Here is a 24,489-nt window from a genome sequence, read left to right as displayed (position 1 = left end):
TCTTGAATTCTACAGTGAAATCCTATTGTTGCCATCCGTGTGTCTCAAGAGGCAATGGAAGAGTGTGCCATATGAGAGCAGCAGGGAAGAGGATATGTCAAAGAGAGTTGGGACACAGCTTTGTTTCACGCCGCTCTCTCTAGGGAAGGTGTCCAAGGATGAACCATCATACTGGATGGTGTTGCATACGTTCTTGTGAAAAGACATGATAATCTTGTGGAGCTTAGGTAGGCATCGTATCACGTCGCCAGGTCTATCATGGCAGTGTACAAGGGGCATGTTTGCTCTCAGCATTTCTCCCACAACTGGTGCAGTGAGAGACTCATGTTGGACCTCTGAGCTCTAAAGCCGCATGGCGGCTCGGGGTATCGTATCATTCTGCACTGGGGAGGAACAGTCCTGTTCAAACTGACATTTATTTTGATATTATGAAGTCTGATAAACAGGAACATGGGAAGCTGCTGAGGAGCACCATTGATTCACCTAGTTCAGTACTGTGTACACACTGACAGTGACTCTCCAGGGATTCATGCAGAGATCTGTACCTGGTCCTGCAAGGGTTTGACCTGGGGACCTTTTGCATTCAAAGCAAGTAAGTGCTCTACTACTTCATATCTGATTTTTCCTCCCTTTATGGTCTTGATTTATGGGCTACTACCATAGCTGTCAACTTTCGGATCTGAAAATAAGGGATCAGCAGCCTCACCAGACAGTCACATGGCAGTGGTGGGCGGAGCCAGAAGCAAAAGCGGGCGGAGCAGCTAGAATGCGCCTTGGCCATCGCTTTTGTGTGGCGGGCTGGTGCTCCAGTGTCGGCGCTGCGCCCGTCCCGTCTGCTCGCCGCTCCCTCGCCCGGCTGGCTCAGCGGAATGCTCCAAGCGCCGCCCGCCCTGTTGCGCCCTGCACTGGGCTGGGCTTGTGGCAGCCGCCGCTAATGGCCAGCCGACTCACTGACTGCCCCTCAAGCCCAGGAGCCAGTCCGGAAGGCCCCGAGGGACAGGGCAGGCAGCTAGCAGCCCCGCGCCTCCAGGCTCAAACCGGAACCAGAGGATAGCTCACTTGGTTAGCGCATGGTGCCGATGCTCTTTCTCTCTACCCTGCCGAGCAGGGCGGGCAGGCAGGCAGGCAAGCAAGCAGTCCCTCCAGCGAGCAGAGGAGGGCAAAGCAGGCCGGGCGAGAGGCGCGCCCGGCCCCTGGAAGCGCTGCCGGTTCCAGCGCAGCAGCCAGCCAGGGAGGAGAGAGAGAGAGAGCACTTGGCCGGGCTGCCGACGGAGCGCTCTCCCTAGCGGCTTCTCGCTCGCTCTCCTGGCTCTCCTGCTCCGCTTGCAGCTGAGGGAAGCGCCGACGGCTTGTCTCTCCTCCCCCCGGGCATTCCCGGCCCTCCTCCACCTCCACACAACCCGGGAATATACAGGTTTTTGAGGCATCCGGGAGAGGAGCGGGAAACACATGTAAAAACAGGGGAATCCCAGCCAATACGGGATACTTGACAGCTATGGCTACTACTAAAATGAGGCTGCATTTTAAGCTGTATTTTAATTAACTGTCCCCCCATTACGTTTTGTTATAATTTATATTTGGTGTTAGCCACTCTGAGCCCGGCCCTGGCCAGGGAGGGCGGGGTATAAATAAAAATTATTATTATTATTATTATTATTATTATTATTCATTTGCATTTGAAATGTAAATTCTCCACTAGTCCTGGGATTGCAGTGCAAACTAAGGTCTGTGGGCCAGATCAGGCCCAATTGCCTTCTGGATCCGGCCCGCAGACGGTCCGGAAATCGCTGTGTGGATTGCCAGCGCGTGTGTTCTTTCCCTCTCCCTCACATGGCTGCGGCGGTGCCTCCTCCCTCCCTTCCTCCTGGTTTCTCCCTGCCCTGCCTAGAGGAAGAAGGGGGCTGGGCTTTGTTGGTGCCAGCAGCGCTCGAGCAGCCGCCATTATAAGCAGCCTCTCTCCAGAGCCCTTTCGCACGCTGCTTATCATCCCTCCGCTGCTGCCAGCCCCTGCCACTCGCAAGACACAGGTAAGCAGCTCGTGGTGCTCTTGCATCATCCCCCCCCCAAATAGTCTGGCCCCCCACAAGGTCTGAGGGACAGGGGACTGGCCCCCTGCTGAAAAAGTTTGCTGACCCCTGGCTCAGAGGAATGACACACTGCCCCCATCTTTCAGGCAGAGAACGAAGAGCCAATGGAAGGTTATACCTCCTGCCTCCTATGAAGAATATCATGGCAAAGGGAAAAATAATCCTCACAGTTCCCAATCCGGTATATCATAAGCCCTATTGATTTAAAAGTGATTAATGGGCAATAAGTATGTATACTGGTTCCAAAGAACAATCTTAAACTCATAACTTTTATTGCATCACAGAATAATTGCCCCCTAATGTTTAAAACATGAAATACTGCTTGCCTAGGTAAACAACTGTTTCCATAAAAGGTAGCCGTAATCATCTGTTGCAGCAAAAACAACAAATTCTTGTTGCACCTTAAAGACAATTTCTTAGTCTTAAGGTGAGGACTCTGTTGTTTTTAAATAATTATGGCCCCCAAACCCTATGGACACACAGGAATCACCACCGCTGAACACACTAAGGCTTTTTTCTGAGTAAATGTGTAGAATTTCACATCTGTTGTGTTTCTTTCTACAGAGATAAACAGAAATAATTCTCCTAATTCAGTTAATAAAAATTAGCTCCACACATAAATTAGCTTTTCTTGACACTTAACCTTTAAAGAGGCCACCTTATCCTTTATATATCCATACAGTATATCCAACAGGTCACTGTACTGCACAGGTGAGTTTCTTCCTAAAGTCCAGTAGCATAGCTAGCTTGCGGCAAGGGGACGGTCAACACCGGGGGGGGGGGCTGTAGGGCACCATGGGGGTTTGTACTGTAGCACAGTGGCTGCTGTGCGTCAGGGGTTGGGATTCTGGGCAGCAGAGGAGTTTGAGGGTGGAATGGTGGTTGCCAGGCATTTTGGATGCAGAGCCACTCCCCATCCCTAAAATCAGCAACTTCCTAGAAAATGCTCAATAAGCTGGTGGTGGTTGCTACACTGCTGCTAAAGTCCCCAAAATGTCAGAAACTGGCTCCACAGTAACTCGGAACAAGACTTTCAGCCTTGCTGCCCCATTCTGTGGAACAGCAACCCTGTTGAAATATACCAGGCATACACTATCTGTACTTTCTAAAACAATGGAAGACGTTTCTGTGTGAACAAGGTTTTCCAGCATCTCAAAAATCCTTTGCCCCAGGTGTTCATTTTGTATTGTTTTTAAACCTACAGTATATTCAGTTATTTTTTTATATAGTTTAAAAAACCATTTCAGCTGTTTTTATGATGTATTTTTAAATCACATTGACACACATGTAAAATGGAATTTATAATTTCAGCAACAGTCATTAAAATAATGTTGGAATTTCTTATAAAAATAGGGAAAATATTTAAAATGTGGTTGCTGGGCTGAGACATGTAAGGAAGAAAAAAAGGAAAGTAAGTGTTGGCAAAGCTACCAGTTTTTTGTACTTTGTGTAACCTTACACTTCTAATATTTCACTTGGTGTAATATTAACTCAGCCATTTATGCAACAGCTGAGAAGATGAGTCAGCAGTTTGCAAAAAGCCATTTTTAAAAGCAGCCAAGAATAAGGGAGGAAAATGCAGATTTCTATTTTCACAGTTGATGCCTTTACAGATCAGCCGTTTTCTGGAAATCCTGCAGCTGTTTGTCTTCTTGAAGATGTAAGTTTTTGAAACTTGTCTTTACCAGAATGCTAATGTTGTTAGGGAAAGGCTGTGGCTCAGTGGCAGAGTATTAGCATTGCATGTAGAAGTTCCTAGGCTCAGTCCCCAACATCTTCAGGTAGTATTGCTGGGAGAGATCTTGCCTGAAACCCTAGAGAGCTGTAGACATAATGAGCTAGATCAGGGGTCGGCAAACTTTCTGCGCCTCAGGCCGGTGCCTCCAGTGCCAATCGCACGGAGGGTGGGGGAGCGCGCACCCATACACAGGCGCACACGCTATTTCCAGCACACTTCCAGGTCAGAGGAGCACCGGAAATAGCTTGTGCACATGTGCATGGGCCTCCTCCGACCTGGATGTGCACCGGAAATAAGGATTGTGCATGCGCACAAGCTATTTCCGGTGTTCCTCCAACCCAGGAGTGGGCAGGAGGGCGGTGGGGGTCACCACGGGTCAGATAAACAAGTCCCTCGGGCCTTAGTTTGGGGACCCCTGAGCTAGATAAACCAATGGCCTGACTCAATGTAAGGTAGCTCCCTACATTACAAAACTTTGCTGTTTGTGACTGGTGCCATTTATGTTAATTTTTAGTGATGCTTTTCTTGACTAAGGATTGGTTTATTGTGGGTACAGAAAATTCCTGTGCTGTTTATCTGGCCTAGTGTTTTTCAAAAATTCCTGCCCTCAGGAAACTTTGATTTGGGGAACCTTTGCACATCAGCCTCAGAACTCCTGCACATTGTAGAGGATTATGAGAGGCATTTTTGCCATATGTAAATTAAGAGAGTTGACAGCCTGTTAATTATGCATTGTTGGGGAGGTTCAGTAATGTCAAGACTTTTCTGGAAGCATTTCTGCAGTTAATGTTTCCCTCACTGAGAAATCCCTGCTAAGTTTTCTAGAGTTTTTTTAGAACACAGATTGAATTCCAAATTAGCCTATTTCATAAGCCCTGGCAGTCTTATTTATGAAACAGTTGTGCACAATGCTTAGATTTAATCTGATTTAGCCGTATTGATTTAAACAAAGCCAACCCAAAGTATTTTGTCACCCAAGTATGGTTAAAAAATGTCAATTGCTACTTTTTAAGGTGTTCCAGCCCCTTGAACGGCATATTATCTGTTTACATAATATCAGTCCCCACTGATCACAGCATGATCCTGACTACTGTACTGCTGTGCCACAATCAAGAAGTACAAAATAACCTTAGATTAGGCAGTGATCAGGCCACTCCTGTGGAAACTGGATGTGGACCCTGAAGATACAAACATTCTAGCCTTCTTGGACAAATAAATATTTGAAAGTTTCTAGGCACTTGTGGATGATAGTGGCATTTGAAGAACTAGATCCCCTCATTCAGAAATGCTCCTCCATAAGAGAAGGCAGTGGATTGACTCCAAAAACATATGAAGATCATCAACTTGGTGCCTACAGGTGCCATGGCACTCTCAGATTGGCAATCTTAGATAATGTACTGGATGGACCAATAGTCTGACTCAGTATAAGACTTTTTTCTATTTTTGTTCCTAATGAGTTCTTTTCTTGTTTCTGCATGTGTTGTCCACTGGATTTTATTTGTGCCTTTTGCCCCTCTCTGTCCCTTGCACCCTTATCTGCCTTTCTTTGTGTCTCCCTGTAATCTCAGCACTTTCTCATATCTCTGTAACCTCTGCCAATGAATTCCTCTTGTGCCTGTCTGAATCCATTGCTCAGCGGCTTTTTTGGCTGGTGTTTAAGAATGCTTGGCCACACAGCTACACTGGCTGTGCTCAGGCATGCTGTGCCAAGGATTCAGTAGCTCAATTGGCACGCCATCTCTCAGTCTCTGGATGCCCATTTGCAAATATGCAAATATGTTTGCAAATATGTACTTGTATCTTGAATCATTAAATCTTGGACCATGTAGTGCAGAGCTTTCCAAACTTTTCATGTTGGTGACACACTTTTTAGACATGCATTATTTCGTGACACAGTAATTCAGTTTTACTAGCAAACCAGAGGTTAAACTAACCACTTTTCAGCCCCGAAAGGAGCGTGGGGAGCGTTCATGTGACAACCTACACACTGCAGCTGACACACTAACATGTCATGACACAGTTTGAAAAGCTCTGATGTAGTGTATATATGTCACTTGACCTTTAGACTGTGGTTTGGCTAATTTTCTAGAGAAATGTACCCTCTGCATATAATTTTTTTTATTGATTCTCCATGCCATGCCAATACAGCAGGCTTCCTCAACCTTGGCCCTCCACATGGGAGTTGTAGGCCAAAAACATCTGGACGGCAGAGGTTGATGAAGCCTGCCATACAGGAAGGATTGTTCCAAAGCTGCTCTTCTATTGATTTGTCTTTTTGTGGAGAGTGGGGGTGCAGAGACATTTTCATCTCAACATCAGGTTTTCCTGATTGTTCCCAAGCTGTTGGGGTTTTCTTGGTGGGGAGATGGAAGGAGCCCAGTGCAGAAGGATCATAATTATTTTCTTTTCTTGGATTGTTCCCAAGTTGTTTGAGGCTGGAGGAGTGCAGAGTCATTATAATCTTTATTATCATCATTATTATCATATTTCCCCTGATTTTTCCCAAATATTATGGGGGAGGCATTTCAATGGCATCATTATTAGTACAGTGGTACCTTGGAAGTCGAATGGAATCCATTTCGGAAGTCTTTTCGACTTCCAAAACGTTCAAAAACCAAGTCATGGTTTCCGATTGGCTGCAGGAAGCTCCTTCAGCCAATCAGAAGCCGCGGAAGCCCCATCTGATGTACATTTGTAAACTGGAACACTCACTTCTGGGTTTGCGGCGTTCAGGAGCCAAAACGTTCGACTCGCAAGGCGTTCGGGATCCAAGGTACGATTGTATCATCACTGTTTTTTCCTACCTAGCGTGCTGCCGGGATTGTTCCCAAGTTGTTGGGGGTGAGCACAGCACAAAGGGAGAAACATTATTAATATCATCTCATACACCCTAATTTTGGCATGATTGTGTTTATTTAGGTGAATGAATAGGACCCCCATAAAGGACTGTGTACTGGGCCACACAAACCCCTGGAGTGGCTCAGTTAGGCCAAAATAAGAAAACACAGGATTGCTATATTTCAAAACTACCACAAGATGGTGTTAGTTGTCTGAGTTTGTGGGTTTCTGTTTTGCTTTGCTTTGCTTTCTTTGCTTTGCTTTGCTTTGCTTTTCTGGGACATTCCATATCAAGTGATCCAACTTTTTAACCTCATGTCATCCAATTTTCTTAATACTGTATTTTGTACACTTGTTGATAATCAAATGATCTAAACAAAGTTTAAATCTAAAATGTTAATTTTTTATCTCATCCAGTTTGTGATTAGCTAAAACTTAGTTTTGATCATTCAACTTAGTTTTGATCATTCAACAAGTGTTTTTACCATAAATCCAGATTTTTCCCAGACATCCCAGCAATTCCCGCCCTGCTATGTCCAGGGAATTCCAGACGTTGTTGTTGTTGTTGTTCAGTCGTTCAGTCGTGTCCGACTCTTCGTGACCCCATGGACCAGAGCACGCCAGGCACGCCTATCCCTCACTGCCTCTCGCAGTTTGGCCAAACTCATGTTAGTAGCTTCGAGAACACTGTCCAACCATCTCATCCTCTGTCGTCCCCTTCTCCTTGTGCCCTCCATCTTTCCCAACATCAGGGTCTTTTCTAGGGAGTCTTTTCTTCTCATGACGTGGCCAAAGTACTGGAGCCTCAACTTCAGGATCTGTCCTTCTAGTGAGCACTCAGGGCTGATTTCTTTGAGAATGGATAGGTTTGATCTTCTTGCAGTCCATGGGACTCTCAAGAGTCTCCTCCAGCACCATAATTCAAAAGCATCAATTCTACGGCGATCAGCCTTCTTTATGGTCCAGCTCTCACTTCCGTACATTACTACTGGGAAAACCATAGCTTTAACTATGCGGACCTTTGTCGGCAAGGTGATGTCTTTGCTTTTTAAGATGCTGTCTAGGTTTGTCATTGCTTTTCTCCCAAGAAGCAGGCGTCTTCTAATTTCGTGACTGCTGTCACCGTCTGCAGTGATCATGGAACCCAAGAAAGTGAAATCTCTCACTGCCTCCATTTCTTCCCCTTCTATTTGCCAGGAGATGATGGGACCAGTGGCCATGATCTTAGTTTTTTTGATGTTGAGCTTCAGACCATATTTTGCGCTCTCTTCTTTCACCCTCATTAAAAGGTTCTTTAATTCTTCCTCACTTTCTGCCATCAAGGTAGTATCATCAGCATATCTGAGGTTGTTGATATTTTTTCCGGCAATCTTAATTCCGGCTTGGGATTCATCCAGTCCAGCCTTTCGCATGATGAATTCTGCATATAAGTTAAATAAGCAGGGAGACAATATACAGCCTTGTCGTACTCCTTTCGCAATTTTGAACCAATCAGTTGTTCCATATCCAGTTCTAACTGTAGCTTCTTGTCCCACATAGAGATTTCTCAGGAGACAAATGAGGTGATCCGGCACTCCCATTTCTTTAAGAACTTGCCATAGTTTGCTGTGGTCGACACAGTCAAATGCTTTTGCATAGTCAATGAAGCAGAAGTAGATGTTTTTCTGGAACTCTCTAGCTTTCTCCATAATCCAACGCATGTTTGCAATTTGGTCTCTGGTTCCTCTGCCCCTTCGAAATCCAGCTTGCACTTCTGGGAGTTCTCGGTCCACATACTGCTTGAGCCTGCCTTGTAGAATTTTAAGCATAACCTTGCTAGCGTGTGAAATGAGTGCAATTGTGCGGTAGTTGGAGCATTCTTTGGCACTGCCCTTCTTTGGGATTGGGATGGCACTGCCCTTCTTTGGGATTCCAGACGTATTGTATGGTATCTCATAGGGAACTGCCTCCTGATGGCAGAGATGATGTTTGGGGTGGCTTGCAGGTTATTTTTTTAGTTCTTTATTCCTACTGCTTCTGCATCTCTGTTGAATAAGAAACAGTACCATGAACCCATTTAAGCTTAATTTAGGCTCTTTGTTTATCAGGTCTTTTATTTTGCTATAAAATAAATAATACCAATTCACGGGAAATTACTTGATTTTTTAAAAATAGGAACTGGAAGAAGGTTGGCACCAAAAAATCGCAACAGAAATGAACCTCTCAGAAACAGCATTCATCAGAAAACTGCATCCTACTGATGACTTTACAAGAAGTAAGACTACATTAAAACAAGCTGTAATTTTTCAGTTGACTTCAGCAGAAGGTAGATCATATCCCTGCCTAAAAATATTAAGGAAGGTTGATATTTTAGTTAGTAGACTATAATGTAAGATGAGGCAATAAATACTTGGTGTATAAATATACCACACACCTAATCTGGTTTAACAGTTAAACCTTTTCCCCAAGGAACCCTGGGAATTGCTTAAGACTAAAGCAGAGAAATACCACTGAATCCTCCTTTGCATAAAATCTCCCTGCAAGCAGAAAAGTAGCAGAAGGGGTGGCACAGATTAGAATTTTTATTCCTAATCTGCTAGCTTTCTTACAGAGAATTAAAAACAACAACTCAGAGATGCATTAAGAATGGCATCTGTCACATGCAACCTGGAGTGGTGTGACCAACTCTTGCCACCTCAGGAATGCGCCATCTCATTTTGTAGCACAGGGCATAGTCCCATCTCATTTTCTTCGTCTTGGAGGAATTTTCAACTGTGGAACATTTTTATCACCAAATAGCTGTCACACACAATAGCTTATAGTGAGGCTACCGATTCATCTTCTCAAATACCTACCACACCCATTCTTTCATACTTCTATTTTTTTCATACTTCTATTTGGCATGTTACAAATAGATGGGTGTTTTCTTTCTCTTTTATCAAAGAAAACCACAGATGTGATGTGGAAAGGGATTGACATGCGGTAACACTATAAAAGAGCAAGTAAATGGCTGAAAATCTGGTGTGATACAGCCGTAAAGCTACAGGAAGAGTTTACTGAACGCCTGACTCTTGAATTTTCTTTTCCTAGGTTCCCATTTTGGATTAAGGTGGTTTACACCAGCTAAGGAGGTCCCACTCTGTGGCCACGCTACCCTTGCCTCAGCAGCTGTGTTATTCCACAACAAGAGTAATTAACATTTAAGCTATAAGTTATTTGCAAATACACCTTTCAACCTATATTACAGTTATATGTTTCTAATTTTAAAAACAGAAAATGTGAATTCAACCCTCACTTTCGTAACTCTGAGTGGAGAATTAAATGCCAGACAAGCAGGCGATCGTATTATCCTGGACTTACCCCTTTATCCTACTTATCCACAGGTTAGATAGACTTAAATTGCCAGCATTTTTCCAAAAGATTAGTTAAGAGCAATCATTATATACATATTTATTTCTTTTCATCCAGGATTTCCAGGAAGTGGAAAAGTTAGTGAAGGTAATTAGTGTAATCCTTATATTATTTATTGTGATTTTATTAAATGTATCATGAATAACACAGAGTATTCCAACAATTCAACAACATTGTCCTTATTACTACACTATACACTTTTCAGAGTGAGGCATGTCTAACCCTGCAAAGGACTGCCAGTAAACCTCTATGTCAGTGGTTCCCAATTAGCTATGTACTACAGATCTCCTGTTTTTCCAAAGCCAAGCTATCAACCCCCTACTTTTGAAAATTTTGATATCTCTGTGGTAGCTTTTGTTACGTGAATGGTGCCACAGATGCCCTGGGTGGGCTACGTAGACGCCTCCTCCTGGGTTCCACGGGCCACCAATTGGGCACCACTGCTCTATGCCCTACACTTTATGAATTGTTATGTCTCTTTCTCCATGCCATATTGGCCTGCATGTGGCAAGCATCCTCTGTACCTCAAACTATGCAGATGCAATTTGAATATTTATGAAACATTTGATTAATCATGGATGTTAGCTCTGTGATAAAAGATTTTATTCAAGGTAGTGCCACTATATTAGGTTAGTTACTGTGTCCTTATTGCAAAATTGTTCCATTAATAAAGTAGGAAAAGTCTGTTCGTGGTGAACAGAACTGGGCTCAAATCTACATTTGGACATTAGGTACACTTTGGCCCTGACCCCAGCTTTCAGTCTAGCCTACTGTGCAAGGCTGTTATGTGGATAAAATGGGATAATCATGCACACTAGGGGTTACATTAGAGAGGATGGGTGCTTCTTGGTTTTTGACAGATCCAATTAAAGGAGTAGAGACTGAGCTCCATTAATAGTGTCAAGGTACTGTGGGAGGAGATGAAAAGTGAATGTATCTTTCCTTTGGGCTTTGAAAATCTCAGCCAAATTTTCTCTGAGCTCTTGGGCATCAGTCTATGTGTTTAAGAGTGGCTTCTCCAAATGTTCTAAACAAACTAGGAGGAATCTGAGTGAGCAAACAGAAAGCACATGTAGGCTGCATGTTCTCTTTCTGTGTTTATTTGGACCATATGAAGCTTGAGCCCTATATGTCATCCTGAGGCAAAGATGAGTAAGTTCTCTCTGCACCTGGAGCACACACACAACTAATTCCAGAGGGGGGGGGGGTTTAAATTTGGGTTCTCAAAGAGGAAGTCATCTGTCTGCTCTCCCACACGTGTGCCTAAAATGTGTGCATCCTTTGATTTGACTGAGAATGTAATGCATCCTTACTTACTGTAATTTAGGAGATGTTCTAGTTCTTTGGGTTTCATCCTGTAATATTTTATTACCAGGCAGTTGTCGGCGATATGAATGTTCAAGATGTTCGCTATTCTCCTGACACAAAGAAGCTCCTTGTCTGCCTCAGTGATGCTTATGGAAGGTATATGTGCTTTCCCTACAAATTTCATTAGGTGGTAGCAAGGCTGGGGAATATTTGGCACGCCAGATGGTTGCTGGATTGCAACTCCCCTCATTGTTGACCATTGGCTGTGCTGGCTTGGGCTGATGGAAGTTGGACTCCAACAATGTCTAGAGCAGGGGTCTGCAACCTTTAAGACAAAAAGAGCCACTTGGACCCGTTTCCGAAGAGAGAGAAAAACTGGGAGCCGCAAAACCATTGCGGCCCACAAAAATATAAACACCCAGAAGCTGATAGCACAATTTAGACAGGTAATGAAGAGCAGGTAATGAAGGCAAAATGGCAAAATATCACAAAACGCTCCCCCACCCCCCAGCCAAACAACAAGCACTGTATTAAAGGAACCGTCCGAACGCCTGACGCTGCAGGGGCAAATCTAGAAGGGGAAATCCAACCCCCCAGAATACTTCCGCCCCATGAACAGCACGAAAACCTCTTTCCCCCTTCTCTCATTGCACACACTTTGTAAACCAAGAAAATCTTTAAAAAAACAATTTGGGAATCCAGTTGCGGTGAGGTAATAGCCCAGCTATTAAAGAACAATGTAGCTAATTCCAAGGCAACTGAATAACAAAGAGGCCAGCGATTAAGCTACAGTGCCTGGGGGAAAAAAGTCAAAGGGCAATTCTAAAATGCAGCAGGATGACTTTTAAAACACGAAGTTCTTTACCCACCAAAAATGGTGACCTCCAATATGTCCCCAAACCACTGCCCACCACGGATGCAAGTACAGGCTCCAAGCACTATAAACACCCAGAAACTCATAGCACAATTTAGACAGGTAATGAAGGCAAAATGGCAAAATATCACGAAACGCTCCCCCCCCCCAGCCAAACAACAAGCACTGTATTAAAGGAACCGTCCGAACGCCTGACGCTGCAGGGGCAAATCTAGAAGGGGAAATCCAACCCCCCAGAATACTTCCGCCCCATGAACAGCACAAATGCAACCCTAAAAGTTTAGCAAACTTATGCAAAAGCACACAGCATGCACACTGCCCCAATCACTATTGGCCAGCGGAGGGGCTGGGCAAGGCAGCTGAGAGGGGCTGAAGCAGGGGGCTGATCACGTCCCCCCTGCAGGCACAGGAAAACATTCCTTCAGAATGGATAAAACCCTTCTTTCAGTCCATGGGACTCCCGCTTCTAGGGGGGGCAGGGGGCTTCTGGGGGGGCGCTGCCCCCTCCTGCCCCCCCGTCGGTACGCCCATGCTCGGGCCCTTTTCGCCACGCTGCTTAAGGGAAGTCTGCGCACCCCTGAAACAGAGCCCGGGACCGGTCGTCCCCTGAGCTTTTTCCCGCACCCATCTCATCCCGTTGGGCCGCCCTTAGCTGAACAGCCGGGCTTCCTTTTCCTTCCCAGACTGCCACGTGTCCTGGAGCCGGGCCCTTCCACTTTTTTAAAAGAGGGCTTCCCCCTCGCCCGCCGCCCCTAGCCCAGCCCGCAGCTGCCTCCTTACCTCGTCGAGTCGTCGCGCCTCGTCGAATCGCAGCAGCCAGCAGCTCCACCAGCAGCAGCCAAACACAAGCGCCGGGACAGGCGCCAAGGAGGGAAGCTGCTGCGGTCTGCTGCTGCGCCTGCGCTGGCACGAAACGAGGCACGCATGAGCAGCACAGCTGCCGGCAAGGTAGAGAAGTGGGTGGGCGCAGGCGGGCCAGCAGCGCGGTGCAGCGCCCCCTACATTTCGGCGCTAAATGCACCGGCCCTGCCCGGAGCCGCAGCAAAGGTGCAAAAGAGCCGCATGCGGCTCAGGAGCCGCAGGTTGCAGACCCCCAGTCTAGAGGGTCATAGGCTCGCCATCTTTGTTATATGTTAATGTGAAAGCCACCTCCCCTACTTTGATGCCTTATTCTGTTTGACTGGCACTGCAAAACCCCTGGAGGGCACCAGGTTGGTGAAGGCTGTTGTAGACATTATACCAGTACTGGGCGCTTGCTCTTACTGTCGCTATCCTTACTTTAGATACCCAGAACTGCAGTATGTTTCAGCTCATAATTGTTCTCACTGGCATGTTTTAGCTTTAAATTTGCATACATAGGAAAAATATATTTAAATGTTTAACATTTCATGCTTAACCTCAAGGTCTGATTTGGAGAAAATACAAGTGAATGCCCAAGAACTTTTGCTGGCTGAGAAGACTGGGAAAGTCCAAGGATTAATAGTCACACTTAAGGGAGATTTCCACGGAAAACATGAAAGCTATGACTTTTACTCTCGATACTTTGCTCCTTGGGTTGGAATTTTAGAAGATCCTGTCACAGGTGTGTTTGTGTGTTTAAGCAGGGCTTTGCTCTCATTTTTATTAAACAAAGGGGAATAATTCCTGTTGGAAGCTTTACTATGTACAAAATTCAGAAGAACTGCTGGCCTACTCTGTTGTAGCAAAAACAGGAAAAGCCAATGATACCTTTAACAAATGAACAAAATGAGCCAGCATGACTAAGCCGCTTCTGGTGAACCAGAGCAGCACACGGAAATGCCGTTTACCTTCCTGCTGGAACAGTACCCATTTATCTACTTGCACTTTGACGGGCTTTCGAACTGCTATGTGGGCAGCAGCTGGGATTGAGCAACGGGAGCTCACCCTGTTGCGGGGATTTGAACCGCCGACCTTCTGATCAGCAAGCCCTAGGCTCTGTGGTTAAACCCACAGCTCCACCTGCATCCCGGGTCAGCCTTACCTGTGTCATTATAAGGATTATTTTTTTAAATGCATGTGGTGTGCTTTGAACACTAAAAATGTTACTTCACTTTTTTGGTTATGATTATTACATCTTTTCATTTTCTTTCCAGGATCTGCTCATACTGTCTTAAGTAGTTACTGGTCACAACAACTGGGGAAAAAGGAAATGTGTGGTAAGAATCTTATAAATGTGTGGTAAGAATCTTATAAATGTGTTTATAATAATAAACATTAGGGCTCAATAATTTAATAAATGTAATCTGTTAAAAATTAAATCCGCAGAAACTTTAATTACACATTATTTTTTCCTCCTGTTTAGCCAGAGGGTCTGAAGGCAAGCAAGGGTTCAGGAATGTATATGGTCATAGTGCTGTGCAAGGAACTCAGATGTATTAGTTTTTCTACCCTTGATGAAAGAAGAAATTTAAACCAAGCTGTTCTTTCCAGTTTGCATGCAGCAGGATAAAATTACTGTGGCTTTCCTTCTAAAAATAAGAACCATAGGCAAGTGAAGATGATATTGGTTACTTAAAATCAATGGCAATATGTCTTTCAAGCCTGGATCTAAAGAAATACTTGTATTATTTTTAAGCTATTTGGCTCTAGATGAGTTAACGTACATATGGGATTTGCTGTCCCCATATCTACTTGAAACTGTAGACCAATTCACACATTACTCTGGTGTGGGGTAATTTCGTGCTCACTCAGGAGCAGGGCCATGTGTTTAGCCCCATCCCCTGGATCCTTCCCCCAGAGATGTGTTCCATGTGGTTGTCTGTAAAGGAATTCTTATATGCAAGACCTTACATGGGAGCAGGAGCTCGTGCATTAAGAGTTCCTTCACAGAACTGTAAGTTCTGAAGAGACACCTACTTTTCTTCCTAACTCATAAACATGCCTTCTTTGAAGGCTCTTCCCTGGCCCCCAAAGGTAGGGGGAGCATGGGTAGAGGCTGTGCATGCACATAGGAAGCAGAGTTTTGTGGGGGCAGGTGGAGTTTGCATCCTCCCTATTTGCTGTCTAGGGTGAGGGCTTCACCATAGTCTGTCAGTGGATTGGCTCTGCTGGGTTCAGTAGATCCATAGAGCTTTCCCCTTTCTTTAACCCATCTGCTGCTCATTAGTGACAACCAAGTATTGCAGCATGCATCGTTCATGGGGAACACAGATAATAGGAAATATAAATACAAGCCTCCCCCCCTCTCTTTGTTTAGCATTTCAGTGTTCTACTCGTGGAGGAAAGTTGAACATTCTGCTTCGGCCTGATGGAAGAGTAGATGTCAGTGGCCAAACAGTTATTGTCTTGAAGGGTTTTTTGACCATTTAAGAAAATAGGCTGAAAAAAGGAGAGAGAGAAAATAAAATGAAATAAAGCTCTTCGTCATCACAAATTTACATTTCTTCTTATCGTTGCTGATGCAGATGAATATTTTACAGAGAAAACAACTACTTAAATCAAAAGGCAAAATGGACATAATTCAGAAGACAGGCAATTTAACTGGTTTGATTTTATAGTTTTATCTGATTTTTATTTGTTGCATTGCATCTTTGTAAACTGCCCTGAGACTATTGTAGTTAAATGGTATATAATTCTTTAAAATAAAATAAAATAAAATGTTTGTATATTTTTATTTCCATTACTATCCTCTTCCATGCTATCCTGGCTGCTTGAGCCAGATCATAACAGATTAAGGAACACATTTATTTAATAATGTGTTGCAATTTCTGTCCAGCCCCTTTGTAACTGCTTGGGACAATTCATTCCATGACTGTTTAATCCTATCCTAGTAAATAGCTCTATGTATATAAGCTTGAATTTGGTAGACCTCTAAATAGTTTTCTATTAGACATGTTGATTGTTGGGTTTGGCTGTGGTTGGGAAGACACAAACATGCAAAGAAGGGGAGCTGTACCAAGTTGAAATGCTAAAAGAGCATCTGCTATACAAATCCTGGCTATTGCCCTGTTTTAAGAACATAAGAGCCATACTGGATCAGGACAAAAGTCCAGCATCCTGTTCTCACAGTGGCCAACCAGATGGAACCTGTAAGTAGGACCTTGAGTGCAACAGCATTCTCCCCACTTGTGATTTTACAAAGTTAATGCAATTGTTGCACAAGTTTTGCCTCATGACATACATATTATGCCCATAAAAGCGGCACTCCTTACCCTCTCACAGAAGTGACTTTCCACGTCTGACACAGATATGCTGACACCCTTGCTCATCTAACGAATTTGGCCTTTTGCATTTAATAAATTAAAAAGGGGGAGATGTGGGAATTATAGTTTAGCCAGGCGCTAGCATACCACGCCTCTCTGTTTAGATAAGGATAATTAATATATAGTGTTGGCATACCACACTAAATTAGGTAAGATACAGAGCTTCATTTGGCATACCATTTGGCTCTGTGGGCATTGTGGGCACCAAGTTGGGAAACACATGTTTAGGCAGAGCAGGAGAACAAAGGAATAGGTGGAAAAGTACTGGAGATCATGAGGTGTTTAGAGGAGGGGGTGAGTGATAGAGCTGTAAGCATGCATCAAGTCACGTACTCAATGAAGATGTCACATGGGTGTAACCAAAGGAGCAACATTCCTTATTTGGTCTTTGGAGTTCTCTGTGTATGTTAATGGTTAACTTAGCTGTGAAGTTTTCAATAAATGGGAGCCTCATGCCTGGCTCGAGGCCTTCCCTTCATTCTCACCCTTCTGTTCGACGCGTCGTCATTTTACCATAGCAACAGTATTGGGTTGGCCAGTCCATACTGCGCTGCTAGTCCAAGTCTTGGATAGTTGAACAGGAGTAGTAAAGTCTTACTGTTTGGCGCTGAATGCTTCACACCAACTGGCCTACCCAGGAGCGCCACACAGACAATAATTTACCTATATGAAATGCTTGTAAGACTCCTGTAGCTGCACTAAGGAGGCAATTACTGTTCACCTGTCCAGATTTAACAAATAGACAATGCAGTTTTCTTTCCTGGGGGAATAAAATAATCAGCCAAGTCTAATAACTTTTTTAAAGCACATCCTATCTAAATCTTCCTGACTAGACCAATATAATTGCTGCTTAATGCAGATTTCTTTATTCATTGTGTTGGGCTTTTTGGTACAGTTTATTTTTTCTTTGTGTTCATTTCTGTGTAGTGCAGACAACAACAACAACAAAAGAGAAGCAGAGAGCTCAGGTGGGAGTCTGAGCTCTAAATGTGTTTGTAATCAACAGATTAGTTAATCAGCCATGATTTATTAATGATGAATTAATTATCCCTGATTTTGCATTTCTCCTGGCTAAATGGAGCTTTAAAGAGGTTATTTTATTAATCATCGTGGTGCTAATTGCAGACACTTACAGAAGGACTGCTAATTAAACATGCAACCGTGTGCAGAACGAGGCCTTGGCTGCTGAGAGTGGCAAGAATAGAAGACCTCATTTTCTGAGCAGTGAAACTTCATTCCCCATGAAATATTACTGTGTTGACCCGACCATACTAATTAGTTGCCAAGATCTGTTTTAATACATTACAGTTTTTTTCCATCAGCAAAAATAAAATACCTGGTTATGTGTGAGGTGTTTGTGGGAACTTTGCTTCTTTTTGCATCCTCCCAACCTACATTGGAAAGTTCAGTGTTGTTCTTCCATTGCCTCTCCAGCTGGCCAAGTGGGGCTCACTAGCTCTGGAGGGAGGGTTGTGATTCCTCAGCTGCAGTAGGCTTAGAACAGGTGAGAGTCACCTGCCTCATCAAGCCTAGATGCTGCAGTCAGCAGGCATAGTGTAAAAGGGAAGCAAAGCTGAGGTGCTGTGTCTGCTCAACTGCCAATGTTGGTGGATCTTGGCTTGGATGCTCCTGGTCTTCTCTGGGACTGTGCTTTAGGATTGTCTCTGGACTGTATCCTGACTGGGACTTCAGACTTTGTTACTTGGATTGACTCTGGACTGTGTTTCCTGAACTTTGGACTTTGCTTGTGTGGTCTGACCTCCCCAACTTTGGACTTGCTACCAGGTAGGCCAAGGGTTCAACTTCAGGACAATCTGTTTCCCTCCAGTCTATTTGTTGCTGTGAGCTGTGTCAATCGTCTCATGACAATAAGACGGAAGGGGAAGCCCCAATGATATTTAATCCCAGCTTCTTGCAATTTAATCATACAATCACATAGATTTAGCCACACACCCCCCCCCCCCCCGGTGTTTCATAAGCCAGATCCTGCATCACCATAACTGGGTGGTTTTTATAAGTTATGGATATGAGGTTCCTCAGTTTGTTCCACACTTGCTCCTTTCTGTAATAGGCAAAGCAGATGACTATATCACACAGGGCAGGGAGCTCCTCACTCAGTTTGGGTCTAGGTGCTCTGTGCCCATTCAAACTCATTAGCGGAGATTATGAGGTCTGAAAGCAATGATTTAAACCATTAGGCAATAAATTGTGCAGGATCACTCTCTTCCATTCCCTTTTCACAACAAAATAAACACAAACTAATTTTCCTATTTTGATTTTCTGCATCTTCAAGCTTTTTGTGAATACATTTTCTTTTTGTAATTCTTCAATCTTTTTGTCATGGATTTGGCTTAATTCTTCTGTTGCTGTAGTTTCTGCTAGAGAGTCAAGCCTCGTGTTCTGTCAGTTTCATTTCCATTGGAAGCATTAGTGCTTTCTGAGTATTTTTAAGAAGCTCGTTCATAGCTGCTTCTTGTGCTGCCAATTCTTCTCTTAAAGGTAAAGGGACCCCTGACCATTAGGTCCAGTCGTGGACTACTCTGGGGTTGCGGCGCTCATTTCGCTTTACTGGCCGAGGGAGCCGGCGCACAGCTTCCAGGTCATGTGGCCAGCATGACTAAACCGCTTCTGGCGAACCAGAGCATCACACGGAAACGCCGTTTATCTTCCCACTGGAGTGGTACCTATTTATCTGCTTGCACTTTGGCGTGCTTTATACCCAATTTCTTTCTCCAGTGAGGAAGAGTCCTTTATTGAGGGTGATGCCATCTTGACTGCGTCCTTCATTAGTGTCCTTGTTGAAAAGTGAGCCTTCTGTCTTGAGGCAGGAGGAATGGAGTGAGGCCTTTTGTTTTCAGCTTTTCTGAACCCATTCTCTCCTTTCTTCAAGATTTTTTTTGGGGTGGTGGTGGTGGTTTAGACAGCAGGGGCTTTTGCTCCAAGCTGTTTTTCTGGGTCTTGAAGCAGAGCTTAAAGTTTAAGCAGTCATCTTATTTCCTTTGTGGCCACGCCTGCCTCAGTCATTGGTTTTGAGAAATTTTCTGTGTTTGGGTGCAGTTTACATAAAGGTAATAGAATACTGGTAGGGTGGAGAGGGAATTTACAATTTGTGATTGTGAGCATGCAACACACTGTTACTTTACTGTCTGCGATTGTTGTAATGTACAGCTCAGAATGGAATGAAATAACAAAATACCTGATAAGAAGCAGTAAATATAATGCTAATGGAGAAGTAAAACAAACAGCCTTAAGGGTAAGACTACACATTATACCTCAGCAAACATATGTTTCCAAGCCCAAATTGGCCTGGGCAACAGAAATGTGTCGATTTAGGTGGGATTTATAGGGTAGAATTGACAGCCAGGAGGGAATTCTCAACCTTTCCCACACCTGCTAGTTATCTCTTCCAGATAACCCCAGAGTTACTTTTTGCTTACCAAAAGTGTGGTTGGCTAAAGAGCAGGCAAAAATGGTTTGAAGGGCAAATGCAAAGGAAGAGTGATGGGAAGGCAAAGAGTTTACAAAGTATAATGTGTTATGGAAAAGTGAAATGAACACTGGGGAAGAATGTAAAACAAAATCAGGAAAAAGCCAACATTTTCCATATGAAGCTGTTTACATAATCAGTCTACTTGAGGAAAGTGTGAGGGACTTGAGGAAAGTCTAAATTAGTAATAGTGATTTTCAATTATGGAAATAAAAACCAAGAAGAAGAAACTACTGATCTCTACACAGCAAGAGGTCATTGCTAGACTGAGCATCCAGAAAGGAGGGAGGGGGTGAGGTAGCGGGGGGGGGGGAAGGAGGGACGCTTAGTGACAGCTGAGGCAAATACTGTTGAGAAACGAACTGATTTCTTTGTCTCACCATCTAGTGACAGGGAAACTTATGCTAGAAAGACAATTTTCCCAGGGAAAAAAGAAAGAAATGAAAACTAAAGGTGACACCAAAATAGCCCCCCCCCCAAAAAAAAACAGCTAGAAAGGAAGCAAAATTGTTGCTGTTGCATTTTGATGTTAGAGAAGTCAATAAAATGAACAATGAAATCATTTTGCCACAGCAGATGCTGTACGGACCAATTGCCAAGGACTTAAAAAAAAATACAAGCATGAAAGCAGTGGTGTAGAACCACTGCCCTTGTAAACTTTGGTAAAGGAAAAATGAATATGTTTAATTGATATAAGCTAGCTCTGGTTTATTTGCCTAATTGGCAGTATATAAAAGTGTCAGCAGGCAGTATAAAATACCCACCCAGAACCTAGTTTTGAAAAAGAGGCAGTTGTTGCTATGAGAATGTTAAATAACAATGCATTTTGTTGGGGCAAACTGATGGAATAGGGCAGGCAACAGAGATGCATAGACTGTGTTCACACATCACCAACTACAGTTGGTGTATGGCTGGGCACAAACAAGTAGCATGCTAGTGCACACTGTTTAGAAGTCACCACTTTGCTCCCCACCCCTTTTATTGTCCATGCTGTTCCTGGAAAAGGAAACCCGAAGCCTTGGCTTGCTGTGATTTCCACAACACAAGTGGTAAACCAGCAACATACCTTAGCTACTGTACATGGTTTAGAGACAAGCAAACCACATAATCAGGTTTTGACAGCAGATGAGTAATTTAATGTGATATGTAAACCATTACTGTTCTTAGGGTTGGCCAAAAAAAAAACTCAACAATTTTTTTGTCTGGATTTTCACTGTTGGAAATATGGCGACCCTACATTGGGGACCTCTGCTTTGATAAGTTTATGAGGAATCCTAGAATACCCAGATGCTTTGCACCATCATTAAATTCCAAAGGTGTCACCTTATCCACTTTTATGTTATTTGGAAAAGAACTATACATTTATATTAAAGTTAAACAATTTCATTGTAGACCAGTTTGCTGTGAAGCAAATTTACTTTGGGAGAAATCCACTTTGGGATAAGTGAAGGCTGAGTGGTTAGTATTGTTCCCTCACTAGGTAATGAGGAAGTAAAGTTGTTTGCATGCATAGACAACTATTTAAGAAAGGCCTTGATGCTTTATTGGTCTAATATTGCAGCCTCCAGACAACATATAGTTAAAATATAAAAACTATTTTCCTGTCACTTTCCAAACTGCAAAAAATGGATTTGTCACACTAGGGCAGCAGAGAACTTTAATCCACTTTAACCACACAAACCAAAAATTCTGGTATGTGCTTGAATCCCTTTTGCGCACACACACACACACACACACACACACACACAGCTACCTTCTTGCCTGCATTTATGTGTAATGTCCACTTTGGGTCTGTTTGAGCTGTGTTACATCTCCTGCTGAAGTGTGTGTGTGTGTGTGTGTGTACACACACACACACACACACACACACACACACACACACCATTTAAGAGACTCTACATATTTAGCATTTTAAAAACAAAATGACATAATTAAAATCCTCACTGATAAGCACCCTTTGATAATTAGCTAGAAACAGCCTTGATAAAGTAACAATTTCAGCAGAAAAAAACACATTCAGAATGAGCACCTGCTCTTTTAAAATTACTCTGCTGCAGGTCCCAGCCCAGGAGAGTTTGCAGATGGTTTTATATTTACAAACCTGACCTCAGCAGTCCTTCATCAATCTTCAACCAAGTGATACTTCAGAAAGCACTGAACATTCTGTTCCAGGATACTGCAATCTTCATATGTTTGCTAACTAGAAGACTAATTAATTAGGGATTTTGATTTTGGGCTTGTTTTTAACTCTTACCAAAAGCTCAGGACTGTGCAATGGGCAATTGGTTCTGGAGTATGTGGAACTCAGCTAGACAGTATCATCACTCATTCTAATGGCAAACTCAGGCAGTGAGTGCCGACAATTATGTAGCCAAACTTAGGCTACATAATTAGCTCAGAATATCTGGGCATTGGGGCAGGGGACTGAGGTTTGCAGAAGCATTAATTAATTAATGGGGGGAACTATTCCCCCCGCCCCCACAAGAGAAAAACACACCAAAGCAATGAGGATTGAGCATGCTCGGTAAGCGTCAGTTGAAAAATAAACATGGAAAACCAGGGAGGTAAAGGATAGAATGGAGTATACGGGAGATGGGCATCCTGAACAGAAAACTGCAGCAAATTGTTTTTCTCTTAAGGCTAAGCTACAGATTACACAGTGTTCAATGTAACTTTCACCATTCCTTTAAATAGCAATTGCAATAACAACCAACCATTTTCCTTCCCAAAACTGGTCCTAAATGTTTAAACACTTCAAATACATCATCTCAACCATATCATCCCATATTATAGGTGGGGGTTTGAGGCCGATATCAGTTTACCTGATGTAATCTAGTGAATCCACGGCCCCTGTATTCCCTAGTGGTGAGCTTTCATGAAATTGAGTTACCAAACAGAAGATGCCAAACTTATTTATTTTAAATGTTTTTGGAACATGGGAAGGAATTTGAAATGATCAGGACTTCTCCCCACACAAAGGAGAGTAATATATAGGTACTTGTGATGGGATAGCTGTATAAAGGGGAAACATTATTACACCACAAGAGAAAGATGACAGTTCTCTTTCTGTGACAACAAATGTCCCACATTGATGTGCTATATTAGCAAATGCTACAGTTGCTGTCTGTTCAGTATGGAAAGTGATGATGACATTTATACCCCCTTTTTTAGAAGTCAGAATGGCGCAAATTTATAAGTTTTGTAATGATAGCTTGACACTCTCTCAGCTGCGAATTGCTCTGCATGTTGATTGTGAACTAACAAATTAACAATATAATCAGGTCTCATTTGTGCCACTGGTTTGCCCCATTAAATACTTTTAAAGCATGCATTACTGACCCTAGAGCTGCCATTGTCTAGCTACTTAAAGGTCCTAGGGAAATTGCATGTTTCATCATTATTTTTCACCTTCATTTTCTGTTGTTTATCAGCAGGGGGCAACATATTTAATTAGGTCAGGGGCATTTATAATCTCTTCTGGGCTAGCTCCATCCACAACACTGGATGCCACTTCTGACTTAATTCCAGTCAGACCCGCTTTTCCACTAGAACATATGGATAACCTATAAGCCTTTAGTAAAAGGTGGAGGCCTCCCTGCTGAGAAAAGGCTACGCAAGAAAGCAGAAAGGCAGCCCGCATCACTAGTGGAGGTCAAAGCAGCACTTAGACCAAACAGCATCTGGCATACTGTGCCAATTGGAAATCAATGAGAAACTCTGGGTTGTAGGTTGTAATTTTATGCCCATTTGCACAAGAAAATAACCCTGAATTAAAAAATAATAGGCCTCTGTCATTCACCATCGCAATACATTTATGGTAATGCATCTCTGACAGTTGAATGGTTGACAGACCAAGCAATGGATTATGACATTGCTTATGAGAAGGTGGGCCAATGTGGTGCCTTCTACAACAATTCCCATCATCCTTGGTCATTGACTATGCTGGCTGGGGCTGATGGGAGTGGTAGTCCAGCAACATACAGCAAGCACCACATTGGATACTGTTGGCCTGATGATGCTGAACCTTAGCTAGGTGAATACAGAACACCATTTATCAAGCGGTAATTTACCATGGATAGCATCCAGCCACTTGATAAGCTAGTCCAGGCTTCCTCAACCTTGGCCCTCCAGATGTTTTGAGACTACAATTCCCATCATCCCTGAACACTGGTCCTGCTAGCTAGGGATCATGGGAGTTGTAGGCCAAAAACATCTGGAGGGCCGAGGTTGAGGAAGCCTGAGCTAGTCTATAACATCCTGCTGAAGTGGTACATGCTAGTACTGCACACAATTAACAACAATTAAGAATGCAGAGGATCAAATTCTCCGTGCCACATAGCAGGATTTATTTATTCATCTCTATTTATTTATTAAATTTTTATCCCACTGTTGCTCCCACGGCAGACCAAGAGCAGTGGCGGATTTGGGGCTCTAAAATTTCAGTGATACTCTGTGCAACACTAAAACTCAGCACCCCCTGACACTCTCACTCCATTCTACAGCATTATTGTGGTGCCCCCTGCAGCATGGTGCCCAGTGCGGCC

At 43.5% G+C, this 24,489-nt stretch overlaps 1 protein-coding gene across 2 annotated transcripts; it reads left to right on the top strand.

The window, feature by feature from the left end:
* Window positions 1-383: 383 nt before the first annotated feature.
* PBLD (phenazine biosynthesis like protein domain containing) lies at window positions 384-15,836 on the top strand. Of its 2 annotated transcripts, none has more exons than XM_033148976.1 (9): window positions 384-592; window positions 8,818-8,917; window positions 9,733-9,831; window positions 9,916-10,025; window positions 10,111-10,140; window positions 11,429-11,517; window positions 13,639-13,817; window positions 14,350-14,412; window positions 15,453-15,836. In XM_033148976.1, the coding sequence occupies exons 2-9, from the start codon at window positions 8,857-8,859 to the stop codon at window positions 15,563-15,565; spliced, it is 744 nt and encodes a 247-aa protein (XP_033004867.1). In that variant the 5' UTR covers window positions 384-592; window positions 8,818-8,856; the 3' UTR covers window positions 15,566-15,836. The 2 variants fall into 2 exon arrangements, with proteins under 2 accessions (XP_033004867.1, XP_033004866.1); XM_033148975.1 differs by lacking the exon at window positions 384-592 and adding an exon at window positions 3,579-3,747.
* Window positions 15,837-24,489: the final 8,653 nt, after the last annotated feature.

This window comes from Lacerta agilis, chromosome 5 (genome assembly GCF_009819535.1).
Source record: "Lacerta agilis isolate rLacAgi1 chromosome 5, rLacAgi1.pri, whole genome shotgun sequence".
NCBI classification, from domain to species: Eukaryota; Metazoa; Chordata; class Lepidosauria; order Squamata; family Lacertidae; genus Lacerta; species Lacerta agilis.
Note: the sequence above shows the minus strand (reverse complement) of the source record. Positions and strands in the feature narration are given on the sequence as shown.